The sequence below is a fragment of the Triturus cristatus genome, chromosome 10 (assembly GCF_964204655.1).
Source record: "Triturus cristatus chromosome 10, aTriCri1.1, whole genome shotgun sequence".
Taxonomy (NCBI): domain Eukaryota; kingdom Metazoa; phylum Chordata; class Amphibia; order Caudata; family Salamandridae; genus Triturus; species Triturus cristatus.
This window is the reverse complement of record NC_140593.1, coordinates 589,579,697-589,595,976: the sequence shown is the minus strand read 5'-3', so window position 1 is coordinate 589,595,976 and position 16,280 is coordinate 589,579,697. Positions and strand designations below refer to the sequence as shown.

The following is a 16,280-nucleotide window of genomic DNA, read 5'->3' as shown; positions in this document are numbered from 1 at the left end:
GTGGCGCCGATTTAAGTCCGAACGGCAGGACACGAAATTGGTAATGCCTGCCCGCCACCGCGAATCATAGACATTTTTTGTGGTTGCGGTGAATCGGGATGTGAAAGTAGGAGTCCTGAAGGTCTAAAGACACCATGTAGTCGTCCGCATTGAGGAGCTGTAGCAGTTCCTGGATGGTGACCATACGAAACAACTGTTTTTTTAGGAATTTGTTTAGATTTCTCAAGTCCAATATCGGTCTCCATTTTTTCTCCTTTTTGCGAATGAGGAAAAATCGGGAGTAAAATCCCTTTCCCCTTTGACGTGGAGGAACTCTCTCTATAGCTCCCTTCTGGAGCATAAGTGCAACCTGCAGGAGCAGAGCACGCACATTTTTGTGAAGCATAGGTCGGGGAGGGGTTTGGGGAGGAATTTGGATGAATTCTAGTGAATGTCCGAATTGAACTAGTTGCAGGACCCAACGGTTCGTTGTTATTTGCTTCCAATGTTTCAGAAAGTGGGACATTCTTCCTCCAACTTTGGAGGGCAGAGAGGAGTTGGAGACCGGCGGTAGTGGGAAGTCATTGTCGCCGAGCAGCGTCTTTCTGTCACCCTCCTTTGCCAAGAAAGGAATATTTAGTGTAGGTGGTGTGCTGTTGACGTTGCCGGTATTGTGGCCGATATTGCTGAGTGGAAGAGAAGGAAGATCGATGTTGGAAATCATCTCTGGTAGATGTTTGACCTCTCCCTCTGGAGCCTCGAAAAGAGGGGTTCCTGAATGGGAGGGTACCCAAAGCCCTAGCCGTGTCGGTATCCTTTTTAATACCTTGCAGAGCTTCGTCTATGTGTGTCCCAAAAAGGAGCTGGCCATCGTATGGCATGTCCAAGACTTTGGCTTGTACCTTCGTTCTGAAGGAAGTCGCCTTCAACCAACCCTGGCGCCAAAGTACAGCTGCGCCCGCTAGTTGGCGAAATCCAGTAGAGGCGATATCCATCGCACCGTCCATAATTTCGGATGCAGATCTCTCGCCCTCCAGTAAGATTTTCTTCGCCTCTTCCTTTGACTCCTCTGGCAAGGCCGCAAGGTATGGAGCAATATCTGCCCACATCTGCCGGTTATAATGTCCTAAAAGTGCCAAGGAATTGGATGCATGCACTGTCAATGCAGACGTGGACGAGAAGCGTTTACCAATATTGTCCAGCCGTCAACCCTCTTTGTCCGGAGGAGCAGTCAGCAGAACGGAAGGATTTTTTTGATTTCCGCTGAGCAGCTTGTGTAATGACTGAGTCCGGTTTAGGATGGCCTGTTAGGCAAGCCGGAGCAGTATCTGGAGCACTATATTTCTTATCCAGACGAGGTAATACTGGAGGTACCGAGGAAGGGTTCTGCATGATCTTTACGCCCTGTTCCCATATGTAGTCTATAATAGGGATAGATTTAACGGACTTCTTAAAAGGCTCTTTAAAATCGTAGAGGAAACAATCCTGTTGGTGTGAGGGCATAGGTATTTGGAAGCGCTGCGCCGCTCTCTCCACGATATTGTGAAAGCCTCCAATGTCCTCCGGAGGCGAGTCAGCTGTGGTAGGCACGGGAGAAGCTGGGCAGGAAAGTATGTAATCATCTCCCTCGTCCCGATTAGATTGAGAATCCTGAAGTTCCCCTTCTTCATGGCCTTCCTCCTCTTCATCGTCTGTAGAAAGTGGAGGTGGTGATGTGACAGGCTCAGACTGTAAGCTCAATGGAGGAGGCCGTGGCCTTGGTGTTGGAGGCACAACCGGAAGCGGAGATGGTGCAGACGTTGGGAACCTCTGCTTATAGTCCGAAATGAGGAACTGTAGGTCAGAGACCAGGGAAGCAGGCAAAAAAACCATGGGCGGTGGAGGCGGATGGTATTCCTCAGGAGAAACCGCCTGATCTTCCTGCCCTTGATCTTCATAATCGGAACTGTCTTGGTATTTAACGTGCAGTTGCGATGGGCTTGTCGCTGTTCTGAACATACTGCCATCATCAGAGTCTTTTTCCTCTAAAAGATGTGCTGGAGGCAAGAGCTGGACTCTACTAGGGGAGGTCAGGGCCGGAGTCAGTGTACGTTTGGTGATTTTTAGGTGCACGTACGTACTTTGTATGTCAGAATCTGCTGTCGTTGACGGTCCCGTCGATGGCATAGTCGTCGACGGTGAAGTGTGGACGGGCACCATAGTACATTGAGGTGCCGCCGTCAGAGCCGTCGTCGACGGTGTCGTCGTCGATGATGAAGGTTTCGTCGACAGAGCCGTCGTCGACGGAGTCCTCGTCAGCGATGATGTAGATGTCGACGGGACAGTCTTCGTCGATGGTGTCGTCGACAGCGATCGCAGCGTCGACGGCAGCTTGGACGTCGACGATGTCTTCTTGATTTTCAGCGTCGACGAGACAGACCTACCGGCCGTCGACGATGGAGTTGTCGTCGTCGATGTTGATAGAGAATGAGACGTGACAGAAGTGGAAACTGTCGTTGTCGACGAGGTGACATACAATGCCGTTGATGGAGATTTCCTCGTCGTCGAAGCCACCGTCGACGAGGCTGTCGTCGACGGGGTGGAAGAAGGCTTTTTGAAGGCATGAAGAACTTCCTGAGGAGAAACCTTCGCTGGAAGAGTCTTAGGAAGGACCTCTGAAGACTTTTTATGCGCCTTCTTTTGAGGTGGCTGCGACGAAGGGCCTGGAGAAGCCACCCTTGGTCTTTTCTGAAAGGACTGTGAAGAGATGGACGAGCCCTCACTTTCCTTAGAAGACAATACTGGGTCTTTGTCTTTAAGCCTCTGCAGCCAAATTAAGAGGCGCCCCTCACGATCTTTAAGGGTCTTGGAGGAAAAGGTACGACATACCTTACAATCCTTTGAAGAGTGGTTCGGATAAAGGCAGTAGAGACAGTCCTTTTGTTGATCATCCACATGAAGTCTCTTTTTACCACAGGAAGCAGTATCTGCCATGAGGAACTGAAGAACTTCACCCAGAAAATGGAAAGTCGAAGCGAGAAACACTGGTAATCCAGAAACAAGGAATGCTGAGCAGAGCTCAGTGGAGACTCCCTTAGCATGGCGTGCGGTAGAAAATCTGAGGGACTAGAGCTCCTTCCAGGAAGGTTCTAGAGGGTGGTGATAGCTGATTGGCTACTCTCCAAAGTTTGGTCCTTTTTTACAAAAGGATGTGGATATGTTACTAAGGTGAGGCCTTTGGCCTATTACTCTATATGTCTTCTGAGATATTACTTTATTTATGTACCGGGACTCCCATCCCGACGACAGGGAATGATTCAGGCATGTGAATCTATGAAAGATACCCTAATACTGGATAACAGCCTTTTCACATCTGGCTCCAGGCAGCCTTAGCTATCTGTCAGTGTATTGACCACCAATACTGAAAAATATATTTAGAGTGGGCATTGGCTCTGCTCAAAGGAGTGTTTCTCTTTCATCTCATTCCACAGGCTGTTTGGATGTACCTTTCTCCCTTCCACTGCAGTGCATGAGGGGCTATTCACATGTTCAAAGTACACACAATCACATATTTGTTTTTTGGTTTCATACATGCTATACACAAATCATTTTGTTAATTTTTATTGCATCGTGTATTTTTAAGTGTTTTAGTTGGTGCTTGATTGTGAACCTGACCCTGGAAGGCTATCTGTTGTCCTTTACATCAGAGCGGCCTGGCCACAAAATGGCTACCTGGATAGTCTCAAATTTGAGGTTGCAAACAACCTTTCAGAATGCAAGAGGTTGCTTCTGACCTGCTGCAGCACTGAAGCTGCCATGCAACCGGTCGGAGAGTTCCTTTTTATCCTAACTTTGGGCCAATCATGGCAAGCAATGACAAAGTCAGTGGATCCAGCTTGTACATTTAAGACATCTTAGACTAAGTAAACGAGAATACATTTGCAGCCACTCCCCTTGGCCATGACACAAATATAAAAATGGTGAGTTCAGATTAGTAAATAAATGTAATAAAATGTGGTTGAATATAACTTAATGACAGAGGGTGGAGAGCGAGTATGAACGATTATTGTGATGAAAAGCCTGACTTATAATAAAGAATACTAGTATGAAATCTGCACAATACTGCATCATATTTTTTTTAATAATCTGAAAACTAAAAAACTAACTAGTGTTGATGTCTGTAATGAAATCTCAAATACTTATATGTTGATACTGTTTATTTATATTTATTGTTGATTAAAGGCACCTATATTGAGGAAGCAGTATAAGTGATGAGTGATATATTTCATAAATTATCTAGGGCCAGCTGTACTAATATTAATAATAGTGATTACCAAATATCGATTTTTTTTGTTAATAGCTATTTGGTAATCGCTATTACTAATGTACTAAAGTTATATATATATATATATATGGCCTGATTTTGTAATTAGTGATCCATAGAGGGCTGGAACTAGACCTACCACATGAATACCAGATATCCACCCCCCTCCCTCAGAGCCTTGAGACCCTCACAGGTGAGTAATGCGCTTCACAAATGCCTGATTGATTGAATATTAATGAGGTAGGGTGCAATTTCATTCTCAAAGGGGAAGGCGTGACAAGGGGACCCCTTCCCATTTGTGAATGAGTTAACACCAACTTTAAGTTGGTGGTAAATTACGAATGCTTTGTGACCGCATTTAGGTCACATAATATTAGTACATACCGTTCAGATTCCCTATTTGGAAGGGATGCTCTCAACACGCCCCTTCTAAATAGTGATTCTGTTTTTGTTTGCAAACCCAAACTGTGATTTCCTAAAATCGCAGTTTGGTGTTTGTACATTTTAAAAGCATATTTTCGGTCGCAAACGGCCCAATTTTGTGAATCGGGCCATTTGTGACTGAACAAATGCTTTGTACACATGGTCCGTAATTACTTAATGGCAAACTCTAGTTCCAGCATCATACACCCTATGCATTCAGTTACTCCAATCAGCACTACTACATTGAGAATGGTGTTACCGACAAAAATGAATTCCAAATATAAGATATTTAGTACATATATGTGATACAGTAAAGAAGCGCCGAAAAGACAACTGACAAAATGAAGCTAGGAGAAATATCTTGCTGCTTTTTGCTGTAACACACTACAATGAATAGTTGCATTGCATTTTATATAAATGTTCCTTTAACATGCCAAACATATTGTAAAATAAAATAATGCAAAGTAAGATTTCACCATGAAGGGCCACCGCTTGACAGTCAATAAGCTATTATCGATGAAAGTCTACAACTCACATGACAATGAGAAATCAAATAATAATATTTTTTTTATTTTCATTTTAAGGACAGGAAACATCTTTGCTAAATAAGGAAAGTGAAAGCATTCTGTCTTCACCTGAAAGGTCAACCCACATTTAATTCTTTGTAAGTGGTTACAATGAGTACCAGTTTCATTGCTAACTGCATAGTACTTTTTCAGTTCCGGAACAATACTTCATAAGTCTTTTTCCTAGCAAAAGTGAAGGACAAGGAATGTTAGAGGGTCTCGCCTTGAGTGTGCAGAGCCCTTCACCAAAACATTTGTATGTGGTGAAATAATCTGGTCTTGTAGACTGACCTTTGGTATTCTGTTGGTCGTCAGATACTGCGGAGCGGGAGCCCACTGCTTTAAGCAGAGCGCAGATGGTTTTGAAGTCTGTTCAAACTAGTTCAGGACTATCATCGCTTAGGTGATCTGATATGATCTTTTCATCAAAAAGATTAAACGGGTGGTTGATTTTGCAGTTGCTGCAGTGTTCAAACTTTGAGGGGATTCCTGTTCAGATCCTTTTGTTTAGGGATGAAATTACAAAAGCGAGGACTAAATTGATATGTTGTGGCAGAAGCAGCAAATTGATGATCCAATGAGGTGGCATTCCTTGTTGAAATTACCCTCTTTTCCTGCACTGATTTAGGGAATGAAGAAAAGGTTTGTACTGAATATAGGCCTCCACGTTTTTCTGAAATTCCTTCTGATGCCGGAAGGAATACAGTGGTCCGAAGTCACTTGAATTGAATGGCAGTGCAGTGTCTAGGGCTGAAAAACAGGAAATAATTCTTATACAAAGCCATTTCTGGCCTCTGTCCGTTATTACAGGTTTAGAAGCATCTATTTCATCACCATACATTTACAGCTCACATCGTAGCTAAAAAACATCTGCATAAGCCGGACATTGTTTAAAGGATTGGAGGTAAAGATGAGCTCTCAGGCAACCAATGTATGCAACTGATGATGACAGAGATGGGAACCTGACCTGGTGCGTGTGAGTAGTATTGAATGATGTCAGTCATTCAAGAGTGGTATCCCCATTAACAATTTCCTATTAAAGACAATGTATTAGAATGGAAAGGCTGCCATCTAAGACTGCCAGGTGGAGGTGCATATTACCAAAATTCATGAATATAGATGGGTGAAACAAAACTAACTTTTGTTACAATTCTTTGAATGATGAAGATGCTTTACTTAACAACTTATTTGTAGTTCAGAAGAAAACATCTATAAAACTTATAGAATATTTAATCTATAACACAAAGTAAAGCCAATATGCTTCTCGGCTAAATCAGTGCTTTTCAAGACTATAAATAATAACATTAATTTATACTCACTGCAAATCTATTTAGGCAAATAAAAACACATCAGAGCATGTAGTCCCTGCATAAAAGCCCACCTCTAATTTCCTTTTTACAATCAAGGTGGAACTTCTCTAGCCACCTGTAATAAAGAAATGATGCCACTGCTTAGCTGTAATAATTTATTGCAGTTGATTTCTAATGTCAAAATGCCTATTGCAAGAGCCAGCAGTATAAACCAGGAAAACGAAAACATGTTTTTGTAAAAAGAAAAAGTGATGGGAGAAGGAACATATTTATGCAAACATGTTTACTTTTTGCACACTATAGATAAATTCTCTACATGTTCCCACACAATGTGATCCACAGAATTTTTTACATGACTTCCATTAACATAATTCGAATATCTTTTTGAAAAGATTAATAACTGCTTTGGTGTGTTTAATTTTGAATATAGATTCTGCTTACATTCTTCCAATCTGAAATGAACATAAATGAGCATAACACCAAGGCATGACTCAGTTTTTAGAAGGGTGAACCTGTGAGCATGTATTATATAGAGGTTAAAGTACCCCCTGCCATACATTAAGAGGATATTACAAGTCAAATTAAAGTTCCATGACCATATAGAGGTACACAGCCTTTCCTTTGTTCCTGTATATGTTTGTGGAACTTCTCCATTACTTGCAATAACTATATAATAATTGGGAGTACTTTATCCCATATATATTGTTTGATTAATACACTCAACAATAACTTCACATTTATTAAATCTTATTTCTTTTATATTAAGTAGAAAAGTCATTACATACTTTACAAAGAGATGACATCATTCATTATGCAGTTAAAGAGAGAAAGAAACGAAAAAAGGGAGGAATCAAATAGAAAGTCCAATATACGCTAATTGTTAGCAATACAGAAAATCACCATGATTCAAATCCACTAACAACTAATTACTGGGTCAGCAATTCATATCATCATACCCTGAGGGCTATAAAACTTGGCTCAGTCAGACAGGTATCTCCATATTTCTACAAATGTTTTTATAGACCCAGTTTTTGCAGCATAGAGACTCTCATACAGCTACAACCGTTTGATATTATTTAGCCATTGAGCAAATTTAAGTACCTCGATAAATCTCCATTTCGTGTAATATGAATGACCTAGCAATCAACAAAGAGACAAATACAAATTGTTGTTGCCATACGGTGATACCACTAGATTGAGAGCTCATTCCAAATAAGGCACTGTAGGAATCTGGTTGAATATTAAGCTGGAGTTTTTGCAAAATAAATCTGAAAACCTGAATCCAAAAGTAATAGGACAAGGACAGGTAAAACATACATGCAACCAGTCACCATTAGCTTTTGCACACCTAATGCATGCAGCTGAGGATGAGCGATACATCTTCTGGATAAGGTGCAGGGTACGATACAGCGTCCACTTGCTAAATAGACATTTTTCTATGATTTGTGGTACAAATAGCATTAAAACAGATTTTTATTGTAAAATCTACAGTGGTCCTGATTGATCTTATAAATTGTATTGGCTGCAATAGTATTTAAAAGAGGAGGTTTCACCTGTTCGCATCATTTCTGATGTAGCAAACTATACCAATTGCCTATGCCTTTAATAATAGACTTAGCTTATGCTTTGAGCTAATGGGCAAGATTCTTTTGTGCTCCCATTTAAAAAGTTAATGACTTGTATGTACCTGAAAGTAAATTTTAATTCTCAGAAGTGCCAACCCTCCCTCTTTTATGTCTAATTGTAGCGCATTTTAAGTTAGTGTGAGTTTTTTGCCCTGCCATAGAAAGTGATGTATCAATCGATCAAATTCATCTAAAAAAGACTGCGGGACTTTGGTCATAATATTGGCAAAAATAAATATAAACAAAGGAAGAATAGGTATTTTTTATTAAGGTGACCCAACCCAAAATAGTATGAGCTAATGGCTGCCATTGGTTCAATAGCCAATGTACTTTAGTCAAAGTTGAGGTATAGTTTTGAGGAAATATGAATTTTGTGATCAGTTATGTCCCCTATCGTAGACCCCAACGGCTCCATGTGCATGCTATAAGTACATGTATGTTCCCTCCAGTTCCAGTTTTGAAGACGCAAATATATGTGCGTCCACCGTCAACATGTCCTCTTTCAGATCCGCCATGAATGGGTCAGATATTCCATTCCTAAGTATGAAAGGCCACCGACTTTATGTGGTTCACTTTCCACATTTTACAGATTCAGGCGAGTAGGCCCTGAATTCTGTCATCAAGCCTTTTCCTGCCTTCTGCCTCTGAAAGCTCCAGTCTGAGCCTGCATCTGTATCCATGAACTTTGTCCTACTCCCTGCGCGGCTAACGGTGCCTGATCCAGCCTGTTGCCTGCCAAAAAACTGTATTTCACCTTCAAGATTATCTACTCCGCTCCTCATCCGATGCATTCCTGTCTAGTAGTTTATGTAAACATTCCTCCAGCTACCGTGCAAAGGGCCAGGCCTCGCTGTCCTCATGCAAGTAATTCATAGCCCCGTTACCATGGAATATTCCTACCCCCTCGCATCTCATGTAGACACTTAGACGCTTGTACACGCACTAACAGTCAGTATAGAATAGATTCTATCCTAGAAACCTTTCCTTTTGGATAACACAGTTCTTTAAAACATAGGATATTAGATATGATTTGGGATTAGGTTGACATGACCCCCAGACTTCTGTCTCCACATGTAGAGCTAAATGTCAAGTCCCCTTCACCCTCTAGTTGCACGTCAATCACACGTCATGCGGCTGCGCGCGCATCTCTGCCAAATATTTCTGCTGACATTGCAGGATTCTCTTATGGATCCACCCACTTGTGACATCATGTATGATGACGTTTATTAAATTACGCCCATATATCCGCCTCTATTAGTTACGTATGCACCTTTTATCTGTATTATCAGCTGTTACGCCTCTTGCATCTGTTTCACTGTAATGCATTTTCTATAAAACTGCTTATCTGTCAATAATGTATGCCCTTCCTTCCTGAACTTTCGTGGTGATGGAATAGAAAGCCTGCAATTCGAATTGCATTCCTTTGTATAGGAATAAAGACTTTTAAAACCTCTAATACCACGGATTCTGCCTCTTATATTTACTGAGTTATTCTTACTAGACTTTACCGCATAAAAAATAGTACCGGTAATGAAATATTTACCACATAAATTGGCGCCCGAACAGGGACACTTTCTCATCTCACGCGCCGGCGGTGCGTTGCAGGCCCGGTCTCCTGCCACAGCTGAACGGACAAAAACGCGTACCTGCAGGATTTCCTGTATCTCCCTCCGGCCAAGCGGGGGCGACTGAGGCTGCGATCAACACCCAGACGAGGCGGTGAGAAGTGCGAAGTATCCCGACCAGAGCCTAGCTGAGAGAGCAAGATCCGAGGTATACAGAGGCCCACCAGGTTCCGAAGTTCCGAGTCCAGTCGAGTCCAGTCCAGTCCGGTCCAGTTTCAGTTCCGTTCCGAGGCCTACCGAGCTACCCGGTGAGTACCATTACCGGGGAGGCATTTAACGTGCACATAGTCTGTGCCGGTCAAGACGGGTTTGGGTACACAAATCCGGTCTGCACTGTTTCAGCAGTGTATCTGTACTGTTTAGCAGTATATATAGTATGTCTAGCATATAAATAAATATTATCTAATGTCAGTATTATGTCAGTAACTAGTTTTCTATTAGTTATCATCGTTCGTTGAAACTGTTAAGTGTTAAATGTTTTAAATACGTTCTACATATTGTGGTGTGAATGATTGTTCATTATTGTGTTCTTTGTATCAAGTGTGTTCTAGTAATAAGGTCTAAAAATGCCGCTCTTTTCGAAACTAAGACAGATCAAAACTAGAAAAGGTGTACTTGAAGAAGCTGTTCCCATCCCACCTAGGGACACTCCAGGGTACTTTATGTATCATAAGCATGGCCTAGATGCCGTATTATTTCTTGATTTATGGGTGGACTACACCAAAGAGTTACCAGAGAGTCAGAGATGGCCCGCAGCGGGGACCTGGGATGCAGATTGCATCATGAGAGTAGAAGAAGAATTATGGAAAAAGAAAGCCAGACAGTCACAGAAAGATGCCATTGAATTATGGCGTAAAGAATCATATAGACGTACAGAAAAAGCACTCAGACAGGAAGAGAAAGGTAGAGAGAATTCAAATAAAACTCGAGAAAATCTATTACTTGAGGAAGGTACCCGAGTAAACTCAGAACAAGTAGATAGACAAAGAAACACTCTTATGAATGGTATGTATCCTCTTCTGGCCGAAGGGTTACCTAAGGCTACCCCGGAAATACCAAAAGACTTAACTCCTCCATTGCTCCCGATAAAAGTACATCCCAAAACACATCCCAAAACAGCAAAGGACGTTTTCCTTTCCTCCTATTTAGATGACGTAGCTCCCGAGTATGCTAATGCCATACCACACATACCGCTTGCCGATGGTGTTCAACACCAAGAGCATCCGTCTGTATCCCCGCAACTACAAACTCCTACGCAAGTTCCCACAGGCCCGTCCGTTTCTACAGTTTTTCCCGCATCTACAATCTCTATCCTACGCCCAACGAATCCTTTCGTGCCTAGCACCTCAGATGGTGCTACAGGAGGTACGACAGACATGTTTGCCACACCGCCACGAAATAAACAGACCCTTAGAGATTTAGCACTCCAACGTACACCCCAACTAGCGACATCCGACATGTTTAAAGAACAGCTTGTGGATTGTAGATACGACCCAGTGCCAGGTAGACAGGACAAATTGCTCATATCATCACTACGTATACGACGAGCTACATTATATTTAATGACGATACCAGGAATGGGTGATCACCTAGACGAAATATATCGCTTTGTCCAAACAGGGCGAGGTCCAGAAAGTATTAATGAAGCTATGGAATACCAGAAAGTGGATGTCCAAAGACAACTACTACGTTTTTTCATAAATTGCATAATTAGGAATCAAGACAGGCCCGGGGCAGATCACGATACCATGCAAAGACTTGCCAAATGGGGTCAGAACATATCAGAAGAGAAACATGATAGACAGGCGTGTATAATCGCCATGTGTCGAAAGATCCGCAAGGAAGTAGAACGAATACATAAAGAAAGACGAGAAACAGACAGAGTAGAATCAGAAGAAGAGGAGGAGCAAGAATCAGAACAATTAGAAACGATAGCTTATGTAGGTAGAGGAAGACCCCATAATAGAGGCTTTAATGATCCGATACGTCCGATACGTCCAGAATGTAATAGACATTTTCAAACCCCTATGTTAAATACAAGATCCCCTGAACACCTATTCCAAGCCGCTGATAAATTACTCCGAGATCGAAGGGGGTACCACATGCTCGATTCCATGGACGAACAAGAATTAGCCAGGTCAGCAGTACAATGGGCTGACAGTCCCAGCGAATACAATGATGATGTACTTGCACACACGTTTCTGAATCTTGATCCATACGAACAGCGTTTAGCTAGTATATACATGATTCAACACCTCCTTATATTATATAAAAGCCAACACTCCGATCCAGGACCCTTACCTGACATATTGACAGAACTACTCACGAATATATGGAGAGGGTCAGGTACTGATTTGATTAAAGAAATTCTAGAATTTCGAAACCAATATTTAACTTTTGTATGCCCAGAACACGTTCCGGTTCCCATCATGGGAAGAAAAATGTATCACATAGACAGACAGAACCCGTTACGCGAAGTGCACCCAATCAGAGGTGACGGTAATAACTTTACGCGCGTGTTTGTGTACACGCCTATAACTAAACTGGAATTATTAGAAATGAAGAAAGTAGTACCCAGCCATGACAAGGATCCAGCAGGTTTCCACCGTGAGATAAAAGACATGTTACTCATGGGAGAGTATACCTACCCCGACATTATGAAAATATTAAAAGTCCTATTACCCGCCGGTGTTTATGAGAAACTAAAAGAAAAGGAATGGGAGGTGGGAGACCAAAAGATAGATTGGACAGCATTAGAAAACGAAGAAAGGGCCCGAGCTGCAGGAGCAGGGCTTGGGGAAAAGACTACAGCACTAGCAGGGCTACTAGTACAGGTACTGCCACGTTTATTAACTACGAAAAAGGAAGACTGGGGTGCAATCTCAGCCTGTAAACAAAAGCCAGATGAAGACACTAGTGATTTCTATTCCCGATTTGAAAAATGTTTTGATATAAATAGTGGCATAAAAGCAAGTAGCGAGTCATATCCACATCTGTTTGTAACAAAATTAGTTGAAAATTCTCTGCTGCAAATCAAGAATAGAGTATTGAAATTCGAAAGTACCTGGCAAGGTAATACCCCATCACAGATGTTACAGATGTTACAATATCACCACAATAGAATTAGAGAAGAACAAGAACACGAACAAAGACGTATGAAAGATACAATAATGAAAATGCTTGTTGCTCAGTCAGTTCCAGCTGATGGTCATCAAAAGGGTGATTCCGCAGGCCCAACGAAAGGGACATGCAACTATTGTAAACAACAAGGTCATTATATTCACGATTGTCCAGTCCTGAAACATAATATTGCCACAGGTAGAACCCAGGAAAGACCACGTCTACCTAGACAGGATCAGAATCAACAACAAATCCCTCAGCATGCACAACCTAGATTAGCTCCGCAACAACTAGCTCCGCAACAGGCAGCTCCACAACAGATCGTAGCACCACCACAAGCGCAGCCTATTGCTGCAACACAAGCAACAACACAACAGATGTATCAGTACGCACAAGCAGATTATCCCGATTATCAGCGATACACATGAAATAGCCTAGAGAGGGAAGTTGGCTTACCCCTTATAGAGGTTCCTGTAGACCAAGAGGGACCTTATGTACATAGTGAACTATTAGGGGAAGACAGAAAGTTTTTACTTGATACAGGGGCAAGCAGAACAACTATACGACGCAGTGAAGTTCCAGGGGCACCCCTCTCAGGCTCACAGAATATTTCCCTTGGATTCTCAGGAAAACCTATAATAAATGACGTAACACAACCTCTTCCACTTACGGTCGGTCCATTGACACGTACTACAGATTTATTGCTTACTAAATCATGTCCAGAAAACTTGTTAGGTATAAAAACATTGAAAGCTCTAGGAGCCATAATATGTTGTTCTCCGGAAGGAGTACGACTATTTTTACGTGACTTTAAAGGTCACTACGTGTCCAGAGACATGGATCACCGACTGCAGAATTTACCTACACATTTATGGGCACAAGGCCCCACTGATGTTGGTTGCATGAACATTACACCATATCGAGTTACACTGAAAACAGGAGTAGTACTACCACGAATGCGACAATACAAGTTACCACCAGATGCTGTTGTGGCTTTACTGCAAATCATTGACGAGCTCATTGCACAAGGAGTGGTTGTCGAAACCGACTCCAATGTATGTAATTCCCCGATAATTCCGATTCTTAAAAGAACGGATCCAAAAGCACCACCAGTATATCGATTAGTTATTGATCTGCGCGAATTAAATAAATGTATTGTACCACAATACCCTGTGGTCCCAGATATCTCTTCATTACTAACAGCTATTGATTCAGAAGCAACGTTCTTCACTGTCATTGATCTCAAGAATGCTTTCTTTAGCGTCCCAATAGATCCGGAAAGTCAATATCTGTTCGGATTCAGTTTAAATGGACGAAGTTTTAAATTCACACGCGCACCTCAAGGATTTACAGAAAGCCCCAGCATCTATAGCCAAGCACTGAAACGAGAACTTGACAGTATCCACATGCCAGTTAACACTGCCTTGCTTCAATATGTCGATGATCTGCTGATCACCGCCCGAAGCGAACCTGAATGTGAAACAGCGTCACTGACGGTTTTGAAATTTCTGGCCGACAAGGGGCACAAGGTGTCCCCTTCTAAGCTGCAATTCTGTGTCCAGCGAGTTGTTTACCTTGGGCACTTGCTGTCCAAGGAGGGAAGGCAGCTTACATCCGACCGCATCCAGTTAATTGCTAACATGTCACCACCCAAGACACAAAAGGAGGTGTGGGCTTTTATAGGCCTCACTTCATACTGTAGGCAGTGGATCCCTCAATATGCATTTCTAGCAAAACCACTCATCCAGTTGACAACACAGGAGGCAGCCACATCGACTGTCCTCCCTTGGACTCCAGAACATACACACGCCTTTGAAAGCTTAAAGAAAGCTTTATGCCAAGCACCTGTTTTAGCAACACCATGTTACAGTAAACAGTTTACACTCTTTGTTACAGAACGCGAAGGTACTGCCTTGTCAGTACTCACTCAGGAACAAGCAGGATCACACAAACCATGTGCTTATTTTTCTAGTACATTAGATCCAGTAGCTCAGGCTCTTCCTGCGTGCCTGAAATCGGTGGCAGCAACAGCTTTAGCACTCAGACAAAGCGATGCCATAGTGTTAGGACACCAATTGACAGTACAAGTACCACATGCAGTAGAGGTTCTTTTGAACCGCACACAAACACAACACTTGACTATAGCGAGACTCACCGGTTACGAACTGACATTGTTTCAGCCACACATAGAAATCAGACGTTGTAATACGTTAAATCCTGCCACACTGTTGCCAGTAAGCGGAACAGATCCATTGGCACATGATTGTGTCGAAGTCATTACTATCACGACGAAACCCAGACAAGACTTGACAGATATTCCTTTGTCAGATCCAGACTTGACATTGTATGTAGATGGGTCATGTATGAGAACAAGTACAGGAGAGTTAGTGGCCGCTTACGCAGTCACAACAGACACTGAAGTCATTGAAACAAATTGTATTAACACTTTGTCAGCTCAAGCAGCAGAGCTCATCGCTCTGACACAAGCCTGTATTCAAGCCAAAAATAAGAAAGTCAACATATACACAGATTCACGTTATGCATTCGGAGTCGTCCATGACTTCGGCGTACTGTGGCGAGAGAGAGGTTATTTAACTTCTCACGGTGCCCACATCCAACACGGACCCCTCATTCAAGCCCTATTAGACGCGATTCATCTACCTACTGCAATATCGATTATGAAATGCAAAGCCCATACAAAAGTTACCGATATCATTTCTCAGGGTAATGACCTAGCTGACAGAACAGCTAAACAGACTGCTCAGAATCAGACTCACACAACTGACATGACAAAGACAATAGTTCCGACACCAACATATTGCATGACAGTTAAGGATCCCGCCCTTGATGTAATTGACATACAGACACATGCTACACCAGAAGAAATAAAGAAATGGACTGAATTAGGAGGGATCCAAACGGATCAAGGATGGATGACGAAGGAAAAATCTATATGGTTTCTTCCCGACTCCATGGTTCAAGTCATCATTAACACAATACATAGTCCAGCGCACCTAGGAGAAAAAGCTATGCTAGACAGCATTCAACACATTTGGTTCAACAAACACTTGCGAGCAGCAGCTAAACAAAAAGTTCGTACCTGTATGATATGTTGTCAGTTTAATCCAGGTAAAAGCATCCCCGTAGAGCAGGGTGGATTTCAATCTCCCGATCATGCTTTTGAAGTCCTCCAGATGGATTATATCCAGATGGAACGATGTCGAGGATTCAAATATGTTCTCGTAGTTGTCTGTGCTCTTTCCCGTTGGACAGAAGCCTACCCGGTTTCAGATTACACTGCCCCAACTACTGCCAAACAGTTAGTTCGA

At 42.4% G+C, this 16,280-nt stretch overlaps 1 protein-coding gene across 3 annotated transcripts in view; it reads right to left on the bottom strand.

The window, feature by feature from the left end:
• The window catches only part of SNX29 (sorting nexin 29), a 1,557,993-nt gene that overhangs the window by 210,645 nt on the left and 1,331,068 nt on the right, over positions 1-16,280 (bottom strand). The window contains exon 21 of one of the 3 annotated variants that reach the window (XM_085632107.1): positions 5,255-6,021. The exons of the other annotated variants lie outside the window; for them this stretch is intronic. Within the exon in view, the coding sequence (XP_085488233.1) occupies positions 5,988-6,021 (34 nt within the window). The 3' untranslated portion in view covers positions 5,255-5,987. Of the gene's footprint in view, positions 1-5,254; positions 6,022-16,280 lie in introns of those variants that run through there. 3 annotated transcript variants of the gene reach the window in all.